A 27,346-nucleotide genomic window follows, 5' to 3' on the forward strand; every position below is an offset into this window, starting at 1 on the left:
TTGTTAAATTCTTATGTTTTGTCCCTTCTGATCACATAATTAGAAAATCGTTGTGTGTAAACGATGACCGCTGTGTTTCAGCTGTGCTCCTGTGTTCAGCTGAAGTTCATCACTCTCAGATTGTGTTTTAGTGAGCGAGATGTGTTCAGAGATTGAGTGAGTGAGATCTGCAAACTGCCTGAACTCGTTTAAGGTTCTGCAGAAACAGGGCTTTATTCGACAGGTTGGTTCAGGCGATTTCAGAGAATGGGGTGTCGTGTTTCTGAAATCCTGGAGAAAGACATTCTTTCGGCTGTAGTTCTATAAAACACCAGCAGGGGGAGATGAAGCCATTCTAGCCATGTGACACGTGAGCAGGAAGTGATGTCAGCTGTGATCGTCACCAGCCCTTTCTTGACTGGATAGATACTTCAACCAAAAAACACTATGATAAACCCATAATCCAGATGTGTGTTTTAGGTCTGTGGGACCAGATTTGACAGGTGTGTATCCCATCACATCCACACACACACACACACACAGGAGAAGCTCCAACTGAAGGTTTGGAGCTGAGAATGACCACAAATATCAAACACACACTAATCAAGTTCAGGCTATATCACCTAATAATCCTGGACACATAATTACACTGTCTATGAAACTGTTTGCCCAACTTAACATGATGTTTTAAGTTATAAAGCCTTTTACTAGCTAAAGAACATGCTAGCAGAAGATTTACATTTAGGACGAATTTTAATAGACATATTAGATTTATTTAAAAAATAATCAAACGTTTTCATGCCCAGTATAAAGTGGACACGCATGATTTACGGTGTACGTCTCCTGAACACAGGCTGGGTACGTTTCAGGGCATCACTACTTTAGTGGACGTACACATTCAAAAAACGTTAATTATCCGAGTGGAACTGGACGTTATGAGGTTCTTTCAATTGGACTACATAAAAATCTATGCATGAAAAATGACATAAAAGTTGATTAACATTGTATGTAAAATATGCAGTGTTGTTTCACAGTGACAAAAATCCATTAAACTGTAGGAAGGACCCTAATGAAGTAATAACATCTGAAGTAATATTGTTTTACGTAAATGTTTAGCAGCTTTCACGTCATTCTGCATCATATTCCTCCAACACCACATGTAGCCTTCACAAATATTGCAAAAGATAGTAAACAGACATGAGAGCTCTGAATTAGAGTTGCACTTGAACACAGAGAACTACAGCCGGCTGTCAGCTAGCATGTTCGTAAATGAAACTTGTCTATTTCTGCAGATATATTCGTCTATATTCGTCATTCAAAAAGAGAAACCGAAACTGGTGACTGAAAATCAATCCTGCTAAACACTTTCTTTTTTCCACTCCTCTCATGTTAATTTTCGCCAAGGAACACTCAGGTAAGATGGTGTAAGATAAGAACAGCCTTCTATCTTTTGACTTCTTTGCTCACTGCTTTGTGCACACATTATTCTCGTGCACTGACTCGTTCACTAAGCTGAACAGCCAATCAGAGTTCCCTCTCTCCCTGAGGGCACGACGCCGATTCAACATGTCGAATCGGGCGAAAAAAGCCGACGAGGACAATTTTCAGCCGACGGTGCAGAACACACTGAGGAAACTTGGCCGACCGTCGCCTTGGTGTGTTGCAGGCTTTACAGTATAGTGTCCCCATCACTTTACTAGGGCGTCAGGACCCACACACACCCCAGGGTGAGCAGCGCCCCCTACTGGCTTCACTAACACCTTTTCCAGCAGCAACCCAGTTTTCCCAGGGGTTCTCCCATCCGGGTACTGACCAGGCCAGCTTAGTTTCAGTGGGAAACCAGTCTGGGGCTACAGGGTGATGTTATTATTATAACCTTTATTTTACCAGGAAAGAAAGCACATTAAGGATTAAAGATCTCTTTTCCAAGAGTGTCCTGGCCAATGGCTGCTGGCCTCTTGTGGTAAACCCGCAGTGAAGTGTCTGCAGGCCTATAGGTGAGTACAGGCACATACTATACTGTATAACCATCATCATACTGCAGAGAAACCACTCCATGATCTAATCTGAGCGTGAAGCGAAAGGAACCTCTGACAGCCATCGAAAAACAGCAGAAACTGTCATAGCACTGCTTCTCGTGCGTGTAAAGTAGTTTGCTTCCCCTAAAACATCTCCTTTTAGTGTTCCATAGAGAGAAAACAATCAGCAATAAATCGTGACTTTGGTTTTGATTTTGATTTTGGTTTTGATTTTGGGGTGAACATATCACGAGGCAGTGTGTTTGACTCTGATGATTTTGGGATGTTGAAAGCAAACAGTAATGACATGTCTCAGCCTCTTAGTTTAATCATCTTGCATGTTTCCTTCTGCCTCGTCTCTGATGCCTCTGTGTTTGAAGTTTCTTCACCACCCTCTTCTCTCTCTCTCTCTCTATCTGCGGATGAGAGTAGTGTGGTCCGTCGCTCCACAGAACTGGTTTCACTGCTCTAGAGTCCAGCGGCGTGTGCTTTACTGCTCGGTCATGCAAACCCACTCCGTGAAGCTCCCGCTGGACAGTTTCTGTGCTGATAATACTGCCGCCGGACGTTTCACTCTCGAAAATCTTGGGTTATTTTTTTCACCTCAAATCATGGGTTGAGCCTTTTGGGTCAATTCTATAGGTTATTTTTTCAGTATTTGGGTAGTTTTTGTGTTACCCAGATCCTGGGTCAAACATAACAACCCAGTGTTTGGGTAGTTTTTGTGTTACCCAGATCCTGGGTCAAACATGACAAACCAATGTTGGGGTAGTTACCTTTCGAGGGACTATGGGGTGTCTGAAGCATGAATGAAACTAATCCAAACCTATTGGCATTGCGTGACTACTTAGCGTGTGACGGCATACACGGAGGCTACAAAGGGACGCCGGTACACAACAGCATTAGCTTTTGCTCCTCAGCAAGCGCTCTCTGTTGTGTGATCGTCTATTTGGTGTTGTTTGTGATATACATACAGTATATCAAATATTGTGAAATGGCAAGTGAGCAGTTCAAGTTCAAGAAGTGTGTGCATCCCTGCCCTCATTTTATCACGAGTGGGAACACACGCTCTTGACTGGCTATATTTGCTGAATCTGGCCAGGCTGGTGGTCCCTGTGGTTCGGGTCCTGCGTCTGCCAAGGCGGCGCGGCGGCTCATATCATGGGGCAGAGAGAGCTAGCAGAGGGGATCGAGACTGCTTGGGCACTTTCTCAGTCCTCATCTGATAGCTCAGATCCCTTCACTTCCCGTACGGAGGCCCACCCCACGGCTTCGTCCGCTCGAGTAGAGTGCCCGTGCTGCAGGACCCAGTGGACGTACTCAGCATCACGGCTGGGGATCTGAATAAATCACACATGCCATTTGAGACTGCACCCGTATATGAGGAGCTCTTGGAGTCTGTGACGCATACTGTGTCCGAACTTAACCTCAGTTGGCCACAAGAGAGGACAGGGACAGGGTCTTTCCTCCTTGATGCCCCTGTTTCGCCTACTGGCCTGTTAAAGCGGTCGGCGACAGGTCCCAGGAAATGAAAAAACAGAGCGCAGCGCTCAGGCAGTATCTCCCTCTCCGTTCAAGGTCCAAAAAGGCTTCCTCCAGGGGGCAGCCTCAGCTGTCAGAGCAAGAGGTTCACTCGCTGCTGGCAGACAGGGAGTCCGGGTTCTGCAACTGGTACTTCATAGATCCAAAGAAGGATGGAGGGTTGTGTCCAATTTTAGATCTGAGACATCTGAATCGGCCTCTGTGGAGATTCAGGTTCAAGATGCTCACCATTCCCATTATTGTGAGCCAAATCAGATCCGAGGACTGCTTTATCAAGATAGATCTAAAGGACGCACACTTCCACGTCCCCATCCTTCCCTCTCACAGGAGGTTCCTGAGGTTTGCTTATGCATATGTGGCCTAGCACTCTTCCCCACTGAGGCTCCAGGGCATCCGTGCGCTAAATTACATCGACGACTGGCTTATTCTGGCCCAGTCTCGAGAACAGGCAGTTCGGCATCGAAATGTTGTCCTTGGTCACATTCAGAGCTTGGGGTTGACACTCAACACGTGTTGACATCCGCCCAGTGGACTACGTTCCTGAGGGTGGTGTGGGACTCAACTACGATGCGGGCACGAATGTCTCCTGCACGTATCGGGTCAATCCTGGCCATGGTGACCAGGATAAGGCTAGGCTGAAAACAGTGTCAGAGACTGTCGGGGCTCATGTGACACCCTTCGGCCTTCTGCACCAGCCCTACAGTTGAAGACCATGGAGGACCAGCATTCCTCTAGGCACATAAACTGCCTGGAGATGTTGGCGGTCCTCCGGCTCTGAGGAGCTTCCTTCGAGACCTCAAAGGTCACCACGTTCTTGTGAGAACAGACAATATGTCAGTGGTGTCCTATTCAAGCCACGGGGGGGTCTGAGGTCGCGCCCTGGACTGGAGACTGCTCCTCTGTTTGTAGTGCTTGCTTTCACTGTGTGTGTGTGTGTCTACAGCTTTGCCATTCTCTTTGTTCTCTAAGTGTATGTGTGTGTGTGTGTGTCATTCCTCTGTTTCCCTCAGGATCTCATGTATAATGCATGTAGGTCCTCATGAATATGGTAATTGGTCCGAATGCAGTGTGAGGTGAGAGGGTTTCCCCTGTTCTGCTGCTGATGAGAGAGAGCGAAGACATGCTTCACAGACACAGAGATGAGAAGAGCTGAGGAATGGTATTCAGCAATAAAAACAGGGGAATTCATAAATAAATTCATAAATAAAGAATGCAGGTAAATGTAAGCAAGGTATACATTGAAATGTGGTTTTCTGATTAAAAAAAATGCACAAGGTCTGATCTGATGGGGTCACACACAGCACAGGACAACTATGTTAAATACAAATAATAATATTTGACTCATAGTCAACAACTTCCAACTTTTAAAAAGGAGATTAAAATGCTAGTCATAAATTAAGTTCTGAAAGCATTTGATGTTTTGGGGCACATATGTATCCGCATGTCATCATGAATCATGGACAAACTGATATTTGTCACATCAGAGTAATTCTCTTGATTAGATGAGGTAAGTGACGTCCAGCTGCAGGAATGATGGTCACTTGACACTGTAATGTTGGGCTGGACAGTAGCAATGCTTTGGCCAGGCATCCATATATATGCGTTCACATACTTCTGTAATATCTTTGCATTAAAGCCCACCATTGTAATTTTGCCAACTTGATAACTTATGCACTATGAGTTTAGTGAGTGTCCCAGCACTATTAAAACAGTTTCTCTGCAAGCATGCCAAAAAATGAACCGATCAGATTTCGCTCCTTCTGACGTATGAAGAGGATCTTATAATATCACCGGCCCTTAATCTGCACGTTTACACACATCACCCGGCATTGGGTTCGGCGAGCGCCATCAGAGCCCAGTTGTAACGCACTGGAGAAGATCCAGCTGAGCCTAAAACTTTTCTGTGGTCAGCACAGACGACACTGAACAATACTGACCAGAACATGTCACCGCTGTCTTATAAACACTGTCTCAGGAACTGTGGACACTTGTGGAAGAGTTCAACATGATGATGAGATGATCAGTGTGACTCCACAACAACTACACAAACGTCTCCGCTAACATTCAGAAACCTGTGTTGTTACTGGCAGAGTCTCTGAAGCTCTTGTAAAGGCTCCGCCCTTTTCTAACGGAGGCGGAGCTAAAGCTCATTTGCATTTAAAATGACACACACACACACACACATGCTGTGTTTTTGCTCACACCCAAAAAGGGGCAACTTTGCCAAGCTGTAATAAATGATCTGGTGTTTTGAGCTGATATTTCACACACGAATTCTGGGGAAACTGTAGATTTATATTACATCTTGAGAAAAGGGACACTATGAAGAGTTCAGATGCAAAAGCCTCTAAATGCCATTTGAAATTTTCTTCTTCAATGATGATTTTTATCAAACTTGTATATTTAAGTTCATTAATTTCACTTAAATAACAATTAATAGGTAATTATCATTGCCATTTAAGTGAAATTACTGAACTTAAGTATACAAGTTTGATAAAAGTCATCATTAAAGAAGAAAATTTCAAATGGCACTTAGAGGCTTTTGCATCTGAACTCTTCATATGTTACCTGTAGAGTCTTTAAAGATAGATGCATACATTTAAAAATGACATTCCACAACATCTTTCTTGTTCACTCCTCTGTGAAAGTGTGTGTGCATGTGTGTGTGTTGTGTAGTCTATACACTGTAGAGTGAGACGGGTTCGTTTGAGAGGGTTCAGTGAGCGAACAGAGAGCAGAAAATGAAGGTAAGCAAGACATGCTCATGCATGTTCACAAAGTCATACAAACCTTCCGGCACACATATCGGAGAGTCAGATTGTTCGCTATCTCTGGCTAAAGGTTGTTGATGGCTGGCAGGCACTGAGAGAGAGCGAGAGAGAGAGAGAGTTTGGGATGTGTGACCTTCGAAGACAACAGATCAACAACCTTGGGCAAAGTCATTCTAAGCCTTCAATACATGCTTTCTTTCACCCTAACACAATCATTGATTCAAAGCTGTAATGCATAGGGCTTCATGAAATGAGAATGATATTTCATCTTTAAATGAGCACACACACACTATATATATCGTATGATGAGTGTGGTCAGGCCACACCGTACTGTATATGCATCATGTACTGGTGTATTAGAATGGTCGTGTTTTCATGGGACAGTGGTGTTAAAGGGATGGCCAATATGCCTTATTCAGGTCCAGTTAATAAAAGCGACCCGAGAGCCCGCTGTCCTCATGCTGTGACTGGCCTTCTGCATTCTCAGTCACTTTGCCTCTTACCAGCTCTGATAAAACATGCCAATGATTTCATTTTGTATGATTAGAAGTGTATTTAACATTCGGGGATTTCTTGTGTTGTCTTTCACAGGTCTACCCAAATGTCAGACCCTCCTACTGATCCGGGTCCTTTTTGACCTGAAAGAGACGTTTCTTAAAAATCTAGTTTTTGCTAAAATAAAGAAAATTAAACTTTGTAAATGTGTTAAGAATGTCAAAAACAAACAAACAAAATCTTCCCTTCGTTTTTTGTAAGACTTGAACTAAAACTACTACTGCATTTTTTACATTTGGATCAGTTTTGTGGCTACTCATGAAATTATGCTGCATTTATTATTATTATTTTTTTTAGTTCTCAAATGTCACATTACTTCAAATTAACATCTGTTTGTAAATCAAATGTTCATAGACCAAATAGTCTAAATTTGAAAAAGGACAAAGAAATATATTTTGTCCGAAAACATTTCACTGTAATACTGAAGTTTTTTTTGTTGGAAAAAAGTGCTGTTTATATATATATATATATATATATATATATTTAATTTTTTTCTGTAGTTGTAACATTTTAAATTTCAAAGATTTTTTCATTAATTTGAATTGTTAAAACTATCACCGTCTGACTCCTCCCTCATCATGTCCCAGAGTTCCCTCAACGGGAGACGTCCATCGCCTCAGTCGCTCAGTTCAGGGCGCACCATCACAGCTTGAGTTCTGGAGAGACAGCACTGGAAATGACAGGTTTGCTGGTGTGTGTGTGTTCCCTAGAGTAGGGATATGTGTGTTAGCGTTGCTCAAGGATTCTGTCACTACAGCACAGCTGGATCCGATCTGATGAAGACGGGCTCTGGTCCAAACCTCAGAAAACTGTCTTCTAAAGCAGCATCCGAACAACATGGAATCTTTTTTTTGTCCTCGAGACACACACACACACACACACACACACACACACACTTATATGCTCACTCTCATTCACTCACATACACACAGACTCACACGTAGACACTCTCTCTCTCAAACACACACACACAGGTCCTCGATGACGTCAGTGTCCACGACGCCGTGATCCAGGGACAGCAGAAGGTTTGCTGGGACACCTGTAGGTCTGGCCATGGAGTGACGGGCCGCTTTCACAGAGACAGACTCTGACTACACAGGAGATAGAGTAGAGAGTCAGACTTCAGATAGACGTCTAAATCACACCGGGGCACAAAGCACTGAAGACTCTGACTGTCTTGCGTAAGTAGGACTACTGCAATGCATTCTGGGTAATCCGAATGCAATCCAAGTAAGCGCATTCACCTGCTCAGTGCAGTTTACCCCAGAGGGAGATGTGTGTGTGTGTGTGTGTGTGTGTGTGTTGGAGGAGTGTAACAGTTACAAGGACATTTTACTGGGAAATTTAGCAGAGAATGTAGAAACAAGAAGAAATATTTAATTTGGACAAAGATTGCTACGACAGCGTCAGCGGAGCGTCACAGATGTACAGAAAAGACACAAAAACTTCGTACAAGATGCCGTCAAGAGGAAATATCCAAAAACGGGAGGAGGACCCCAAGAGAAACTTAGAGAAAGTAACATTAGGTTACTGCGGTCCCCTTCTCATATCTCTCCATAACGTCGTCAGCAAACCACAAATCATGAGCCGTAATTTACGAGCCGTAGCTACGCAATGTAGAGTTACCGGCCGCTCTTGAAAGGGAACAGGTTTGCCAATTAATCAATCAATCAATGAAAAACCACAGAAACGAACTGAAAACTAGCACACAGAACTACAACATGCGATAAACCCAGATAATCCCACAGTATGCCGGTCTTTTTAATGGTCACCAAAACTTTTTTGTTGCCAACATTTGTTATACCCTTTTTTGTATTCTGCAGAAGAACAGATCGTACAGATTTGGAAAAGACAAGGTGAGTAAATGATGACGGGACTCTTAATTTTGTGTGAACAACCTTCAGCATCGTAACTGTTAAGAGACTGTTAAGAGCTTTCGAGCGCAGCTGCTCCTCAACATCATGCTTTTATTATAATACAATAATGAAAATCATCACTTACCTTCATCTGTTCTAAACACGCACACACACTCTTCTGATAGGTTTGCAAGTATATGTCAACTTATTCTACTATCCCTAACCTATAAAACAGTTTATTGACAGTCCGCATTAATGATGTTGCAAAGTTACTTATAGTTACTAGAATGTCTAAAGTGCACTATTGAAATAAAGAGTAACTGAACAAAAAAAGCATCATAATAGTAGTCCAGATTTGTCCATGTATTTCAAGTTTCCTGTGTGAGAAACCACCTGAAATGTAAGTTACAACTAAAGCAAACACCATTGGAGGTGTAAGAGAGACTCGATTTCAATTAATAACAAATTATGAAGAATTTTAGTGATATTTCGGTGCAATTTTTTGGTGCTTCACAGTCCACTGTATGGAAAAGAGCAGTGGGATCGATTTCCAAAAAAATTAAATGGACAAAAGAAAATTGTATGGATTGGGAACCACATGAGGCTGAGTAAATGGTTACAAAATATAAATGTTTGGAGTACACTTTAATGAATTATAGCCAATCTAACATACAATACCACACTCTTAGAAGAAAAGGTTCTATCAGTGCTACGTATTTGGAACCCCTGAAAGGTTCTATACACTCTTAAAAAAAGGGTTCCTCTGGGTTCTATATAGAACCCTGGGGTTCCATACTTGGCCAATAGAACCTTTTACCAAAAAAAAAAAAAAATGGTTCTATATAGAACCATTTTGGAGTTCAATATCTGAAGCGGGGGATGGAACCATTTCTTCTAAGAGTGCATTCTAACTTGTGCCTTTAAGTCATATAAGTGTAAGATGTCTTCAATAAAGAAGCCAATAGGATAAATAACACAGAAACATCTTTCATATCGATCTCTCAGCACTTCTGTCTGTCTCTCCTCGGTGGTGAGCGACAGACAGCACTTTAAGAGTCAATTAAAAGCACACGTCTGTGGAGGAGGAGGGACTGAAGTTCCCTAGTGAGAAGAACACAATATGTCTGTACTGAGAGACACACTCCCTCTGAGACTCCCTCACCACCGCTGGGAGCATCTCCAGATAACAAGCCTTATTAGACGCTCACGCACCACACACACACACACACACACACCTGATCAGTTCAATAGTTCTGCTGTTACTAATTATTATAAAAAAGAAACGTGTTCAGCCACATGACAGCATTACCTTGTCATTTATTTAGCAGTCACGAAATAATGAAAACATTCTCTTAAAAAAGAAATAAGCAATTTACTCAATAAACATCTTTTAATGTCTTAAAGACTATAATACAATATTCTCAATATATTGATTTTGTTTGTACAAAATAAGAATACCTTGACAAAACAATGATTCCATTTCACACACACAGAAAGCCTCATAAAGTATCAGGACACAGAACCGGAGAAAGATGGATCTCTCTGACACAGCAGTTTCATCATTTGTTTAAATGGAAGAGTCTGAAACGCAGTGAGCTTTCTAGAGCAGCACTTCGGATATAAAGAGGCAACAGGATATGGTCTGTGAAATTACAAGATAGATACACATTTTGATAGAGTAAAATTGAACTTTTGGTCTAGCTTAAAGTGTCATGAAACCCCCCTGTTTTAGCCTGATCGTTGGAAAAAGTCTCAAGAAATGGGCGTGTAAAGCTGCGGAAAATTGGGCGTGTAGAAGATGGGAAAGGGGATTATACAGACACATGAATCTCAGAGAGAAAAAACAGATTTCAGGGTTAAAAATCTAATATAACAAACTGCCAAAACGAGGGAGAAACGCAGAAGATTTAAAAGGTCTAATAATAATATTTTAATTACATTTACCAGCACTTCAATCTCTGAACAAATGACTTGTTCGTTTAACAGAAAAAATAAAGGCATAGTTTCATTTTTATCCTTTGTTCTTTGAATTGTTGGTTTACATCCTTGTCTTCTGTGTATCAGAATCATCCATCGGTTCATCGTGTTCATGATCAGACATCCTTACTTGCACATATATTTCATTTGAAGAAGACATGTGCACACACACGGTGCTGGTTCATGTTTAGAGCACTAGAGTTTATAAAATAAGTCCATACATATTTTAAACGTGTCAGTATATTTACTATATGTTTTGCATTGCAACCAACATGAGCAACTCTCATGGCATGTGTGCGCCAATGGCTGCGATTCGAACTCAACAAGCTCTTTCTCTTGAATAAATGCAGAGATTGGCTGGAGGGTCAGCTGACGTAGAGTCGTGCAGCCAATCACACACTCGCACGTCTACCTCACATTCCCTGACAGTGCCTCGACTTCGCTTTTCAACCCGGAAGAACGCAATTGTTTGGAAAAGCGCAAAAATAACCAATTTCCACTTATTGATAACATTTATGAGTGCATTTAGTGTTTTCAATGATGTGCAGGCTGAACATATCAAAAAATGTGTTTTGGGGTTTCATGACCCTTTAAAAAAACAAGAGTTTGGGATGGAGAGTAATCATGAAACCACACATCTTCATCGTTAGATAACATTTAGTAACTGACCACTCAGACCAGCCAAACAATATCAACTCCGCAGTTCCCTTCGTTTCTGATGATCATGTGTGTGATGAAGACAATCACAAAATAATTCAGCATTTTGCTAGGGTGCCAATTTAACATATATACTTATGTTAATAATAATTCAGCATTTTGCTAGGGTGTATTTCCAGTCCCAAGCTACCCTTGTGTCTCCTTTCTGAGAGAGAAATGATAAATATAGATTTGTTCAATGTATTTAAAGTGCAGAAGAGTTTTGATTGAAGAACAAGCAATGTTGGGTAATATACCTTAGATCATGGGTTCTCAACTCTGGCCCTCGAGATCCACTGTCCTGCTCCGACCTTGATCAAACTCTCCGCCTGTAATCCCGAAGACCTTGATTAGCTTGTTCAGGTGTGTTTGATTACGGCTGGAGCAAAACTGCAGGAAACTGGACCTTGAGGGACATATGCCCAAAATTGTCATGCCGTTCACTCGCTAACTTCCCTTCCGTCTGAAGTGTACATGTGAAGTAGACTCGGTCAAAATCGAGGGAGCGAGGGTCTGTCCATATAAACTTCCCTCATCCCCTTCAGTGGAATGCACTTCAAAATGGCGGCAGGGATTCCTTTGAGGGGAAGTGCTTAGGGAAGTTCGCAAGTGTGTGTCTGGAAGTGGACTGGAACACAACCAGAGTTGAGATTCCCTGCCTTATACCGGATTCAGAATGCACGATTTTAGCACGATCCGTTTAATGTAGTGTGTCGTGGTGATTCATAAACTGTTACACTTCATGACAGAAAGACTAGCATGTACATTTTTTTTACAGTGCTTCTTGACGGGTTCCTTCACATCTGTGTGTTTGACCAATAGGATCACAGAAGTTATTCCGTACACAGCTTTCAAACATGGCGAAACGAAAGAGAGACGATGGTATTGGTGCAATGCAGGAAAGATTTGTGGAGCGATGGCAGAACTCCGACCGAGGCGCTTCAGCAAACTGGTGAGTAGGCTACGTTTACTTTAGTACTGGCTAAAAATAAATAAAATATTGTGACGGGTCCTATTCTTCCTACTATGGCTGGCTAGTGGGCGAGGTTAGGTGGATCATCAATGGAACGATGTCGACCTGTTCTTCCCTCTATAAATGTTTAGGCTTTGTTGGTAAGGGGGTGTGCTTGCTTGCTCCCGGTTGTTTGGTGTTTGGTTTTGGCTTTTTTTTCTGTTCTGTTTACTTTGACCTTGTTACTAGTTTAAAATATTGTTCTGTCTGATACTTGTACATCATGTGTCTGACAAAATTTGATTACATTGTTTTTATTGTATTATATATATTTATACTTATGTTAATAAATATTTTTGGTTGCAACCGTGCCAACCTTACTCTGTCCTCCTTTCATTTGTCAAGGCTTTGAGCCGGTCATGACAAATATGGGTGCAAGAGGTCCCGGGTTTAGATCCCGGACGAGCCCCCATATTTGTCACGAAATTTTCAAATGAATGGAGGACATAGTGAGTTGGTTTGCAAGAATTATCATTTCTTAACTTAAATAGAAAAATATATAAAAACAAGAAAACATGGTCATCTGTAATGATGCATGGATGTGCCATAGAAAGAAAACAAATAACAAAAGCAAGTTAAACTACAAACAAACGAAAGCCAAAATCCAACACAAAGCAATCAGGAGCAAGGGCAAATCAACACTAACACAGCCTAAACTTTTATCGAAGGAAAACAGGTCGACATTGTTCCATTGATGAGCCTCCTAGCCTCACCCACTGACCAGCCATATCAGGAAGAGTAGGAGACCTGTCTCAATATATATATTTTACCTCAAGTTCTCTTTGGAAAATTCCCTTCTGTCCTCTTTGTGCAGGGAACATTGTCAGGTTGCCAGGTTTTCTTTCTTTTTGATAGTTTTTCTGATAACAAGATATCCTGTGCAAAACACATCACTTCGCTAGCCATTGTTTGTTTATGCTCACAATACCTGTCAGTTGATAGTTTCGCCTTCTCAATGACATTACGTACATCGTTAAAGACGCCAAGCAATAACTTGTCAGGAAGCAACGTGTAGACTGAAATGTTTTTTGTCAACAACACAACAAGAATGTTGGAGCCAAAATTGTGTAATCTGACACAGTGACTATCGTAACAGACAAAAATATCATCTGAAATATAGTCTGAAAACGGCATTAGATTGTCATCATGGTTCAGTCAGCGATACAAAAGGAGGTTCACTCACAGCAAATTGGAGCAAAGAGAAACTGTAAGGGACAGAGACGTTTGCAATACATACACACAACATCGACAGAAACAGACAACATAAATCCAAAGATGGTTTTCTAAAGAGAGCTTTCCCAGACAACTAATTAGTGTTGGCCCAGATCTGGCCCACATCTGGAACATGTGGAATACAGGTGTACCAGATGTGGGCCGGATCTGGGCTGACACTATGTTGCTGTCTTCCGTCTTGATTTGATTTCATTGTTAGCACAGTGTTTTCACCCTGAATAGTGGTGGAGTTGCCGGGACCCCACTGCTGGCTGGCATGTAGGTAGTTATGTCTTCAGAAGGATTCTGTGTGTTCATTTATCCAGGAACCCAGCTGTGTTTGCTCTGCTGTGTGCCCGTAAATCCAAATCCCATGCCCATTCCTTGTGCCAACGAGGAATCGAAGTTGAAATCGATCTCTTCTCCCGACTCCATAATGTCATGTAGAAGTATAGACTCCATGTCACAGTCCAAGCTGCTATAGAATACATCCATATCCAGGTCTGGTGGGAGCCGCTCGTGTGGGAAGAGCTGATCTGGGTGGTGGGAGTTGTGGGAGTTGTGGAAAGCAGTCCCCTGAGGCTGACGGTAAAGTCCGTATCCCACACTGTGCTGATGTGAATCAGTGTAAATATAGGCATGGGGTTGCTGGTATGGAGCTGTAGTGAGATCGCAGGTGATTGGGTTTGGGGGAAGCGAAGTGGGTGCTGAGAGATGTGCATTACCTGCGGGACTATATAGGTAAGGGGCTTTATGTATGTAAGAATGAATTTGTCCATCATTGGGATGAGAGTGGACCATTGCAGGTCGAAAGTCCTGACTTAAACTTTGAATGATGTTGTGGCTGTGAAACGGCTTGGATGAATGGTTAGCAATAGGGTCATTATTGTAAGCTCCAACCATCATTGAGTGGACCTCATTCTCTTTTCCAAGTATCATGTCCTTGACAAGGAACTGGGATCCGATGGTCAGCAAGCTTTGTAGGGTGCTTGTGCCTTTGTAAGCATGCACACTACTGGAGCTCTCCTCAATAGTGTGCATGGAGGAATGGTGCTGAAGCATGCCTAGATCCGACTGGCTATAATCACAGCCTTGCTCCTCGATGTCACTGGTGTAGAGGTAAGGAGTGTGTTTATGGCATGGGGATTGGTAGATAACCGTTGATCTGAGATCTGTAGGGTAGTGGGATGCAGGTGAATGAGCACTGGAGGGACTGGGATAGAGGCGTGGAGATGCCGAGCTGGATATCATTCCTTCATCAGGTTCCCCAAATTCCTCTGCTATGACGGGTGATAGCCGACCACTAAGAGTTGATGCTGACGAGCTTCCGAGCGAATGGAGGTCCGTCCAAGTCTCGAACTCCTCCTTAAGCACCACCTCACCTGCTCCAGACTTCCCAGTGGGACTGCAGTGCTCCGGAGAGCTACAGCACCCCATCAATGTCTTCTCTGCTTTCCCAGCCGTGTTCTTACGGTTAGCTCGGCCTTTCCTCTTCAGGGGCCCGGTGCCGTTGTCCACTGAGGCAGCTCGACGCCGGGGAGACTTTCCCAGCTTCCCTCCGTCGGGATTCAGCATCCACCAGGAACTCTTGCCCGTTCCCTCATTCTGCACACGGATGAAACGTGTGTGCAGGGATAAGTTGTGGCGGATGGAGTTCTAGAGAAAAAAAGAGGAGAGTTTTAGAGTAATATAGTTACAAAAGAAAGGTCTTGTCTCTTGAGGAGAGTGATGTTTACCTGGACAGCTATGAGATGGCCTCTTGTTACATTAACAAAAATTGATCTGAATCAGACAAACAACCATGGGCGTAAATTTAATCTAACTGTGGATAAACAAAACAAACAAAAAGCAATAAATGTATCGAGCGAGTTTTAAGGGTACACTAATACAGGCAAAATTGTACTTGTAGCTTACACAAAAAGGGATAGTTGTTTAAATATGAGTTAGGTAAATAGTAGTCTCAGCCTCAGACGTCACGCCCACGGAACGTTGGCTAAACGTCTGATGCATATGGTACACTTAACTGGAAACACTTCAGGAATGTCGAAGTCGTCATCTGATTGGTTGAATTTTATCGGATTTCCGGGGGGCGTCAGTGTCGCGTTTATTTTCGGTCCGCCGGGAAACAAAGCGCAGAAGTGTGATTGCGGAAGAAAAACTGTTGTGTTTATGAGTGACAATGAGCATTAATCAAGATCAGCTAAACGTGTATGTCCCCTCCTATCAATTATGGAAGATCAAGTGAAGTACTTAATTGCGAAGGGGATATCAGCCGCGTTTGTGGGCAAACATGAAACAACAGACGCTGACATCGCAGCTGGCCGAGATTCAGTATTCATATATAGGGCGCACACTGGATTAAGGTGCATAAGATACTGCAGAGTCAAACGTTTGACTGCGAGTATTCAATGTGCGGCGGCTCGCTGACAGCTAACGTTACAGCTGGCTGTTTTGAATGAGACGAGCCGGTTACTGTGAACGGGGAGCGCTTTATGAACATAACTGTGACGCACGAGCAGCGCCGGGGACAGTGTGTCTGAGTGAGCGCTCGTGAGCACGTGATTTACACACATAACCTGATTTATACGAGGTTGAACTGGCCGTGTGACAAAGCGGGCATAAGATGGACATGAGCGCGAGTTCGTGGTTGAATTTAATAACGCGGACCGTTGTTAACGAGCGCCTCCGGTGACTGCTGCTGACTGACTTGTTGCACGCCGGTCTGATGTTGTGGGGACATTTCGACGCCCCGAAACGTGACGCTGAATGAAACGAACTGTAATTGGTTGTTTGACATGTCGGTCAAACGGCCTTATGGGCGGGCCTTGGCCAAAGAAAGCTGCTATGAATTCCAGACCTTCAGCCGTCAGTCTGAAGGTCTGGCTACGCGAGACTAGGTAAATAGGTTCACCACACGGTCATATTCTAATTATTAAATAATCTTATGTCCTCAGACAGCTCATTTGCATATTCATAGAACACATACTAAATGAGGCGAGGGTGTCGAGTTACATTCAAGATATTTTAGCAACATAGTGTCGGTCCAAATCCGGCCCACATCTGGGATATGTGGATTCAACGCGTACCGGATGTGGGCCGGATCTAGGCCGACTCTATGTTGCTGTCCGAGACACTATTGTGGGGAATTAATCTATGAATGGCATAAACATCAACAAGCTTGTCTACCAGAGTAAGACAAAACTGTGATGTTTGTGTTAAAACAAAAGAGAAAAAGAGTTGGGTCATCCATATTATCCATTCGGGAAATTGTGATAGTAATGCCAATTTAATAAAATAAAATCTAAATATAACACTAAATCTGCTTTTGCAGACAAAAATGAAACGTAAATGTTTTGTTCTTTATTTTTGTTGACATGCAAAAGCGTAGTCACTGATTGTGTGTTTGATATAATGAATTAGGCCTCAGAGGTTCATCTGACACTAAAGGTTTCTTAAGGTAACGACACAAGGAGAGTGTCGATGGAAACATAAAGAAAAGAGAGAGCCGGCGCTCATCGGTGGAGGTTTCGGACAGACAAACGGAGCCTTATTATGAAAATGGACTAATAACTCACAAAGATTGCAATTATTAGAGGTGCACTCCTTTCTGACGATGACTTTGATGATGTGTTGTATAGCTAGTAGTGGTTAACAGATCGTTCAATAGTGAGATACACTGAATGTTCATTTAGACACCATGTGTGCAGCCCAGAGGTAAATATAAGCGTCTCTCCGAGGCATTTCCCAGTCCAGGAGGAAGAGCTACGATAACTGGCATTGACACTGTGTCCGCTCCTGTTAGTCGAGAGACGAGAGGCTGTGTCAAACTCTATACACTCAACATCTCCACTTTCTGCAGCGCTACTAAAACACTTCCAGGGACTCTTAATTAACCACAGACTCTGTGTGTAACTCTATGTTACATTTCGGAGCTCATTAATGACTGAAATGTTTGTTTGGTGTCAGTTATTTGTTGCTATATAAAACAGGGTGTGACGTCGTGATTGACAGCTGTGCTAGCGAATGAGTCGGCAGGAGTGTTTAGATCCGATTCCAAACCGAATCAAACATAGCAGGGTTTATGTGGGTATGAGATTGGGTTGCCATTTTTTGGGGATTTCCTCCTTTCTCACTGCGGTAAGTAGATTGCCATCGTGAGGACAGCTGGAGCTCTTGCCTCCAGTCTTGTTTGAGCTTAATTGCTGATTTCTCTTTCTTTGCTCCAGGGAATGTGTCCCATAGGGCCAGATACTTACAAGCACCGCCATGAGACCCTGTGCCATCCGGACACCATTTGCCACCCATCTGTCTGCTCAACCACACCCATAGTGATGATCCCAGTCCTCTAAACCATTCCAGAAACACATCTGACTCAACAGGGCTGTCTTTTCATTACTTGTATAAATTACACCTTAAAAAACACAGGGTTAAAAACAACCCAATTTGGGCTGTTTTCAACCCAAGGGCTGGGTAAATATAGGACAGAACACATTGGGTTAAACACATTGGACACTTGTTTAGGTGACTCGCATCACACCCGAGTATGTTGCTTTGCATACGATTAAACGATGTACAGCACAATAACGAATTTATAGATCCAATAAAATGTACACAAATCTGAATTTTACTGAAGACATGCACCATTTCGACCCTTCTGTACTGCTCTCAAAAAGCCAGTGATAAATAACTCAACCGCTGGGTTGTTATATCTGACCCAGGAGCTGTTAACACAAAAACTACACAAATACTGAAAAAAATAACCCAAGAAATGACCCAAAAGGCTCAACTCTTTGAGCTTTTTGGGTAGAAAAAATAATAACCCAAGATTTTTCTGAGTGTCGACTCCAGTAAAGATACGCAGTTAGTCCACCTGACGGGCACTGGTCGACTTCTCTGGGCATTTGAGGGTTTGGGGAAAACTTGAGGCAAAAGGTTTTGCAATAAAAGTCTCGCAGACGGAAGGACTCCATCGCAGCAATCATTGGCCATTCGGTTGGCATGTAGAGCAACCAATCACAGTTAGTTTTGTTCAGTGTTGTGTTTAGGGGTGTGGAAATGTAAAGTCAGTGTACCTAAAATAAGAAGTCTTGGACATATTCTGGTCTAAGCTGTGAGCTTCACATTTGTAAGTTGGCGCTGATACACACAGCTTTCTTTTCCATAGGGGGGGTTTGGCATCACGCATGGTCTGTTTCCGACTGGAGTCACACACGTCTCCCCGGAAATCATGGAGAATTCAACCAATCAGATGACGACTTTGAATCCTGAGGTGTTCCCCGTTTGTGCACTTTATGTTCAGTAGATCTTCAAATAGCTATATGAGAATATTGAATGGTCAATAAAATCAGCAAACTGGGTTGATTTAACCCAGCATAGTTAAATAATTTTTACTATAATACTAGCTTCTGTTTAGATTGAAAAGATCGACGGTCAATGAAATAAATAATGAATAAATCATTATTTATCTTTTGAAGCTTTTCAAGAATTTGAGCTGTATTTCCAATTGAGTCTTTAAATAAATTGCGGCCACTCACTCAGTCCCTGTCCAAACGTGCACCTTTCTTCTTAATTTACCCCTATAAGGTGAATATAAGTACCTTAGCCCCAGTTTCTGAGAAAATTGAGATACGTTATCATACGGCTACAAATAGTGTCAGGCACAAACAATTGTGTTTAAGATGTATAATGCACGCATGAAACCTTTCCTGAACGGCATGAGCCACGAGGATCCGAGCCGACGCAGGAGAGAGCTGGGATAATGGTGGGTGATTCTTGGCAGTGTTAATTGGCCGGCTGTGTTTCCCGCAGGAGCCGTGTGTGTGTGTGTGTTAGGCAGATATAAATAGCGTCTCCAGATTAGCTGAGCATCTGAGAAGCAGACAGGAGATCGGAAAATCCCGGATCCTGTGCCAGTTTGACTCCCGGGATCCCCAGTCCACACAAACCCGGATCAGGACACGCTCATCACGTCAGCGGGAAATCTCCTCGCTTTACAGACACGAGCCACAGCTTCTCCGTAACACTTATAACACTCTTCCTTTCATTAGTCAATAACTACACAGTGTTAACACTCTAGTTACTAACTAACTAAGATTCTGATTAATGAATTAGTAAGTATAGTGCTCAGATTAGATCGTCAATCACTACTATTTTCTTCGTACCTCTACAGGTTGATAATTAACATGAATAATGCATAACATAAGGTAATGATAACCCATTACCTAAGTGTGGAGAGACACTGAAACACACGTCACTAATGCACTGACAGCATCTACCAAAATTAAGCTTTTAACGAAAGTCTTTAACGAAAGTTTGACTCGCTGAACATTGTAACCTTGCAAATCTCAGTTCTGAAGAGTCGTCAGAAGGTTCACACATCTCTAAAGCTGTATTTTATTACGGTAAGTCTGCTGTTTATTGTGTCTCTGAACGCGTGCATTTCTCATATGAATGTCCAACATTGGCAGCTCTCATTTTAAGGTCAGCATCCTCATAAATGAATAAAGCTCAGACACTCAAGACAACATTCAGACTGTGTGACGTGCCCCAGTCGTGCTTTAATAACACACACACACGTGCAAGACTGGCACACTGGGCACAGTTGCTAAGGAGACCCATGGGAAAGGGAGGGATCTTGTTGCCATAGCAGCCTTTTCCCTCCCATCCCTATGGTTTGTGGGATTTACTCATGCATGCTGGGAGAAGGCAAACGATACAGGTTTCTTGACTTGACTTTAGCACAGACTAATAATGCTAACTGTTGCCCTGGTTTAACCCAATGATCCTGCAATGAACACACAGACTTCATCAACTCTACACCAGTTTCTGACTCCAGTATTGCAGTTGAGAACACTTTCTCTGAGTTACCAGATATATTTCCTCGAATCCGCAGTAAAGATGATTTCCTTTAGCCTCATTAAAACCAGACAATTCTCAGTTTGTAGCTGAGATATGGTCTGGCAAAGCGTCATAGACAAATCATTTCCAGAGGGGCGTCACGGGTAGACCTAAAACCAATCAGAGCGATGAAGGAGATGACGTATGCAGAGCGGCGGCCGGCGGAGAAACATCTCCGAGTGTTGATCTTTGGTCGGTTTTTAACAAAAAGGAAACGTTCAAATTGCTTAAAAACAGGTGCGATAGCTGATTCGAGCGAGTGATGTTCGACGGCGGCGTCCATCTTTGAAATGTTGGCTAGAAAATCCCAGCCCTGTCGTCATCGTGTAAAGCCCGCCCCAACGTTTCTGATTGGTCCGTGATTTCTGCGGACTGGAAATGGGTTTGAATGAGCTCTTTGCCAGACTAACTTTTAGAGCAAATCTAAATTTGCCGGAAGTTGTCTGGGTTTTCCTAGGCTAGCTTTCCTTGAGCACAGGTTTATGTCTTAACATGCCGGACTTATTGGGACAGAATTTAGCTGACTTTACTCTGGTAAAGGAGACAGGTATATAGAATCAAGCCACAACACAACAAAGTAAAAGCCACAACACAGTAAAATCAAGCCACAACGGAAATGCTCCAGACCACCGTTGGGCTCTCGGAGATCAGGTGAAGTTAGTTTTCCTTTCCACTCTTCTATAGAGTCAGTTAGTTTTAACAGTATGTAAGCATTGTACATCAACATGAAATATTAAATAAAAAAAACACCTATGTGCAATATAGCTGCGTATTTATACATTTTTGCGGATCCGGAAAGACGTCTCCGTTTTTAAGCATATCGTTGTCTTGTAAACGTAGGGTGTTCACCGGGTGAATGAACTCAATGATGAACAGGTGACAACTATCAATCAATAACCATGGTAACAAACCAAGAGCGGGAAACTGGATCAAAATAAAACTGAGAAAAATAACACCGCACAAATACACCTATGGGTTATGATGAGTGACAACAGGAACACAAGTGATGCTATGATGTCTGAGGCGGAGAAATCTTGAGAAGCAAAAAAAAAAAAAATGTCTTGTTTCCAGTCCAAATATCTTTTGGACTATTTACTAGATAAGTAAAATAAAATATCATATCTTGTTTTCTGAAGAAGAAAAAAAAAGTGTTCATTCTTAAATCAAGAAGCTTTTACTAGATATAAAGTATAAAGTATGGTCTCGTTTTCTGAAAGGACAAATAAAAATGAAGAGAGTTTTTGCTTAAAACAATCATAATCATCTGCCAATAGGGTGAAAAAAATAATCTAATTTAAATGGAAAACAAGATAATTTTTCTTACCCCGATGGCAGATGATTATGATTGTTTTAAGCAAAAACTCACTTCATTTTTATTTGTCTTTTCAGAAAACAAGACCATACTTTATCCTTATCTAGTAAAAGCTTCTTGATTTCAGAATGTTTAGATATTTGGACTGGAAACAAGACAAGTAATATAAGCATCTAAGTAAGAAAAGCAGTGTACCTCACAATTAAATTCAGAATTGTGAAATTTTGTATAGTTTATCCTGTGGAAACAACCTTCAATGGACCAAGTATATATCAAAAAGTGTATATCATACAAGATGTGCCTTTCCTGATGTTAGTGGAAGGAAAACTGGGAAATTACAGTCGCCCATCCCACCCCAAAACACAAAAAGCCCTCAATTACGTGTCTCTGAGGTGGAGTGTGATCGTAACTGAGTGAAGGATGAGGAGAGAGAGAGAGAGAGAGCACTGGCAGACGCTTTCAGACACGAGAAACAAATGAGACGCATTCATCTCTGAGACGCTGAAATATTAATGTGCACTTCAGCTGAGACGGCTGCGCTAAAAGCTCTCGCAGACACCAGTCCAGACCTTTAATGGGGTAAAACACACACTAACATCTACAGCACAAGAGCTGTCTGAAATCACCACGTACACACTGATTATTGTATTAAAAAATCTTGATGACATTGGCTAAAATGAACAGCATTTTCTACAGTATATTGCACTCCTAACGTTACAAAAAATAATGTTCAAAATTGTCAGAATGGCAAAAATGGGTCGACTCGCGAGGCAAAGCTATCGAACACGAGGGGTCGTATCATAAACGGTCTGTGGCAAAATCAATAATTACCCACTTTATTATCCTTTATAGAGCACTATTCTGCTGTCTTCAGTGTGTGTGTTGCTGTGTGATCATGGAAAGCTTCAGTTCTCCTCTATATCAGCGTCAGTGTTCCTGATCTCCTGAAACGCCTCCATTGTAGTCTTGAGTTTCTGAACCAAACTAGTGGACCGAGACCCTGAAAAGATGCTCTCAATCCACTTCCAGACGAACTCTGGTGCAAAACACGGACCAAAGCATCTAAACCGACCGGAAACAGGACGTGATGTCACGAGACGAGACTCTGAACAGTACGTGATGTCACAAGATGAGACCATACAGCGAACAGAGAACTAATGCATCATTTACTTTTTTAATCTGGGACCAAAAGAAGAAACGAACCACAAATGTGAACACACACACACCTATAGAGTGAGGAAACGTTTAGATTTCACATCACATTATGATCGACACTCTACGATCACATGGACTCGAGAAACACACGATCCTGCATGAAGAGTCTACATCAGCTCTGCTTCAGTCACACTGATGACCTCAGATAACCCCGGTGTGTGTGCAACCTCACACACACACACACTCAGTGCTGTCCGACCCTCTACACACACACACTGGAGACTGAACATCAGCCCATCACATCATTATATATTCCATATCTATTATTTTGTTTCTTCAAATTTGTGTTATCAGTAATGAACATTACAGTGTTTTCAGTTACATTTAGTTCATGTTGCATTATTTTAGTGTCATGTTTGTTACTATGATGGTGTGTGTGAGTGTGTGTGCGCATGTGTGTGTGTGCGTGTGTGTGTGTGTGTGTGACTGTGTGTGTGTGTGAACAACATGATGGTGATGGTAGATCTAGACTGAATGTGAGCATATCAGTATTCCTCAAAATGAATAAAAACATTGAAATGCAAACTCAGAATATTAGAAATGAGAAAAAGTAACGCTTTACTATTCCATTAAAAAGTAGCTGAGTAACTCAATTAGGGACTTTTTTGGGGGAGTAACGCAATATTGTAACAATACTTTTAAAGTAACTTTCCATAAATACTGTGTGTGAACCGGTTTACTCTCTCTCTCTCTCTGACTCTCTCTTTTTCTCTCTCTCTCTCCAACATGACATCATGACTTTTGCGTAAACATATACGCCACTTTCGCGCCAGGTGGCGTGTCATCTCTACGCATTTTGAGCTATCCGCGTGTATCCGCGTGTATGCGTATATGTCTACGCCATTAACGTCCGCGTCATTCCGCGTGTCCGAACACGCAGTCATATCTCCAGTCATAAATGCCATTAACCCCAGTGACGGTTAAGTTTAGGGATGGGGTTGAGGTAAGTCATATATTTATATAACGTTAAGTCAACGGCGTTCATAAACACGCTGAAAGGCGATTATGCGTCTTGATGGCATGCCAAAAATGGAAATACGAATTGGCGTGTCATACACACGCTACTTCATGAGATCAGTCTGCTCTCTCTGTCTCTGACTCTCAACACACACACACACACACACACACACACAATACTGATGACATCATGGGAATGGGATCCAGGCAGCCAAGCAAAGACGACCAGTTTTTGACAATCAGCTCTTCTGTCATGAGCTTGAGTAACATCTGTGTATCATCTGTGTATCATCTGTGTATCATCTGAGTAACATCTGTGTATCATCTGAGTAACATCTGAGTAACATCTGTGTATCATCTGTGTATCATCTGTGTAACATCTGTGCATCATCTGAGTATCATCTGTGTATCATCTGTGTATCATCTGTGTAACATCTGTGTATCATCTGTGTAACATCTGTGTAACATCTGTGTATCATCTGAGTATCATCTGTGTATCATCTGTGTATCATCTGTGTATCATCTGTGTATCATCTGTGTATCATCTGTGTATCATCTGTGTATCATCTGTGTATCATCTGTGTAACATCTGTGTAACATCTGTGTATCATCTGAGTATCATCTGTGTATCATCTGTGTATCATCTGTGTATCATCTGTGTATCATCTGAGTATCATCTGTGTTTCTGTGTGGTTTGGGACTCTGGTCTGACTTCCTTACCCTTTAAATGAAAACAAAAGTTTTAAAGATGATTATTCTTTTTACATATAATTATAAACTATACAATGATCAGAGTGTTTTCTTGACTACAGCAGGTTTGGATAATGGATGGTTGAACGGATGTTTCAAGGTTTTTAACTTACAGCATAGATTAGATTTCTAAAAATAGAACCTCGTGAACAGAGTTGTGTGTGTGTGTGTGTGTGTGTGTGTGTGTGTGAGGCGGTAACTATAGCAACAGTACACCACTCAGGTGTGTTGAATGAAACATTGGCAAAGTGCCAAAATCTCCTCATGTTGTTCAATCTAGTAAGACAAGTTCATCTTCGGGACACAAATGAAGATATTTGGGATAAATCTGAGAGCTGGATCACTCCTCCATATAGGCTTCTTAAAAGTTATGAAAGACATCGTTAAAATAGTCCGAGTGACTACAGCGGCTCAACCTTAAGATTATCAAGCGACAAGAATACTTTCTGTGTGCAAAAAAACAACGAAAATAATGAGTTTATTCAACTCTTCATCTCTTTCTCTGTGGGCCTCGAGTGAGTTCTCGTAGTTTAACATCGCAGCACACGCAGGCTCACTATTGGCCGACGCTGGTCATGTGTGTGATGCTGCCATCAAACTAACACTAACATTAAACTCACACTGTAGGTACCATAGTTGAGCATTCAGATCCGTAACTCAACAAACTGCTTGAAGTAGACTGGCTAAAGACCATTAAACATGAAGTCGATCGGACCTGAAAGACACCGTGTGTGCAGAAAACACCTGTATTTGACCTATTAGTCAACTATTCAGGGCTTATTTATCACTGAATGATATGACAAACACTGTTCTGTGACTCACTGCTGGACTCTTGAATCTTGAGGATGATGTGCATCGATCAAATCAGAAAACACAGATCAGTCTGAGACAACAGGAGAGATGATTCACAACTCAGTGGAGTCTGACATGTACAGCAAAACTGTGCATTAATAAAGTTCAAGTGTGAGATTCATATCTGCAGCGAAGGAAATTACAAAGAAGGAGATGGAAATGAATCAAGAGAATGAATCAAAAGATGGGAATGAATCAAGAGAATGAATCGAGAGCTGGGAATGAATCAAGAGAATGAATCGAGAGCTGGGAATGAATCGAGAGCTGGGAATGAATCTAGAGCTGGGAATGAATCAAGAGAATGAATCGAGAGCTGGGAATGAATCGAGACCTGGGAATGAATCAAGAGCTGGGAATAAATTAAGAGTTGGGAATGAATCGAGAGCTGGGAATGAATCGAGAGCTGGGAATGAATCAAGAGAAGGAATCGAGAGCTGGGAATGAATCAAGAGAATGAATCATGAGTTGGGAATGAATCAGACTGACTGCAGCTTATTGAACCTGAGGAATATTTGATAAAACATGATTACATTAAGAATGAGCAATTTCCTTCCTCATCCAGTCAGCCACTAGTAAAACACACTCTGTATATTACTGATATATCCCTCATGCATTTAGCATGCAACCTTTCTTTCCCACGTTTTTCCTGCCTGCACTTTTCCCCTCTGTATAAAATAACCAGAGCTTCAGAACAAGACTGCATCTGTCTATGAATCTCCAAGACTATAACTCTTCACAATCAACTCTTTCATTTGACCTCTGCACCTTTACACACACACACACACACACACACACTCGCACATCCAGTTAATTTAATATAGTCTACGTGTGTTGAATAGCTACTGTATACTGCATTTTATTTCCAATGTTGAAAACGCGTTAACAGTGATTTTTACACACCCTTGTGTAACTTGAGCATGAATCGCGCGCGCGCGCGAGTGTGTGTGTGTGTGATCGCGGTACCTTCCAGCCCGCCGAGCTGTTGCTGTCTCCTTTATCGCTGAAGTACGGCACACACCGGACCATCCAGTCGTAGATCTGGGACAGGGTGAGCCTCTTCTCGGGCGCGCTCTCGATGGCGCGGGTGATCAGCTCCGCGTACGACGCGTTTCCCCAGGCGTTGCGTCGCGAGGACGGCGCGATGGTTTTGCGTTGAAATCCCCCGGCGTCCCGCATCATCATCATCATCATCCTCCTCTTCCTCCTCCTGTGCGGAACATCATCCGAATCCACGGAGAATATGGAGAGATCCGCGTTCAGCTCGTCCATGTCATCCACCTGATGCGCTTCATCCTCCTCTACCCTCATCATCTTCATCGCTCCTGAGTCCGCGTCAGGTGTGTGTGTGTGTGTGTGTGTGTGTGTGTTCACTGAGTCCACCTTACACAGGAGAGAGGAGGAGGACGCATGGTGAAGTCAGGGTAATGAATGCATGATGTGTTCTTCAGACAGCGGCTCGTCTTCGGTCTCCATGCCGGAGTCACTCATCTTCATCCTCCTCTTCCTCCGCTGATCGCACAACTGGAGCAACAGATGACAGACTGACAACTACACACTGCATCATGATGTCGTGGTGCTTGTTTGGAAAAGTCCTCAACATATTGTATTTTAGGCTATTTTAATGTTAATTTAATATTATCAACCGATTCTGTTATGATCGTGTAAATTACACTTTCCACAAATACAGTAACCTGAAATTTATCAAACATTCTCTCTCTCTCTCTTCTTCTTTCTCTCTCTCTCTC

General features: G+C 42.3%; 1 protein-coding gene across 1 annotated transcript; it reads right to left on the minus strand.

The window, feature by feature from the left end:
• Positions 1 to 10,020: 10,020 nt before the first annotated feature.
• On the minus strand, positions 10,021 to 27,148 carry foxo6a (forkhead box O6 a). Its single transcript, XM_039674449.2, has 3 exons — positions 26,565 to 27,148; positions 12,360 to 15,274; positions 10,021 to 10,422 (listed from the first exon to the last, which is right to left on the minus strand). Exons 1-2 carry the CDS (start codon positions 26,916 to 26,918, stop codon positions 13,937 to 13,939), a joined length of 1,692 nt encoding a protein of 563 aa, XP_039530383.2. The 5' UTR covers positions 26,919 to 27,148; the 3' UTR covers positions 10,021 to 10,422; positions 12,360 to 13,936.
• Between the last annotated feature and the right edge of the window lie 198 nt (positions 27,149 to 27,346).

Source organism: Pimephales promelas, chromosome 12 (genome assembly GCF_988280905.1).
Source record: "Pimephales promelas chromosome 12, fPimPro1.hap1.1, whole genome shotgun sequence".
NCBI lineage: Eukaryota > Metazoa > Chordata > Actinopteri > Cypriniformes > Leuciscidae > Pimephales > Pimephales promelas.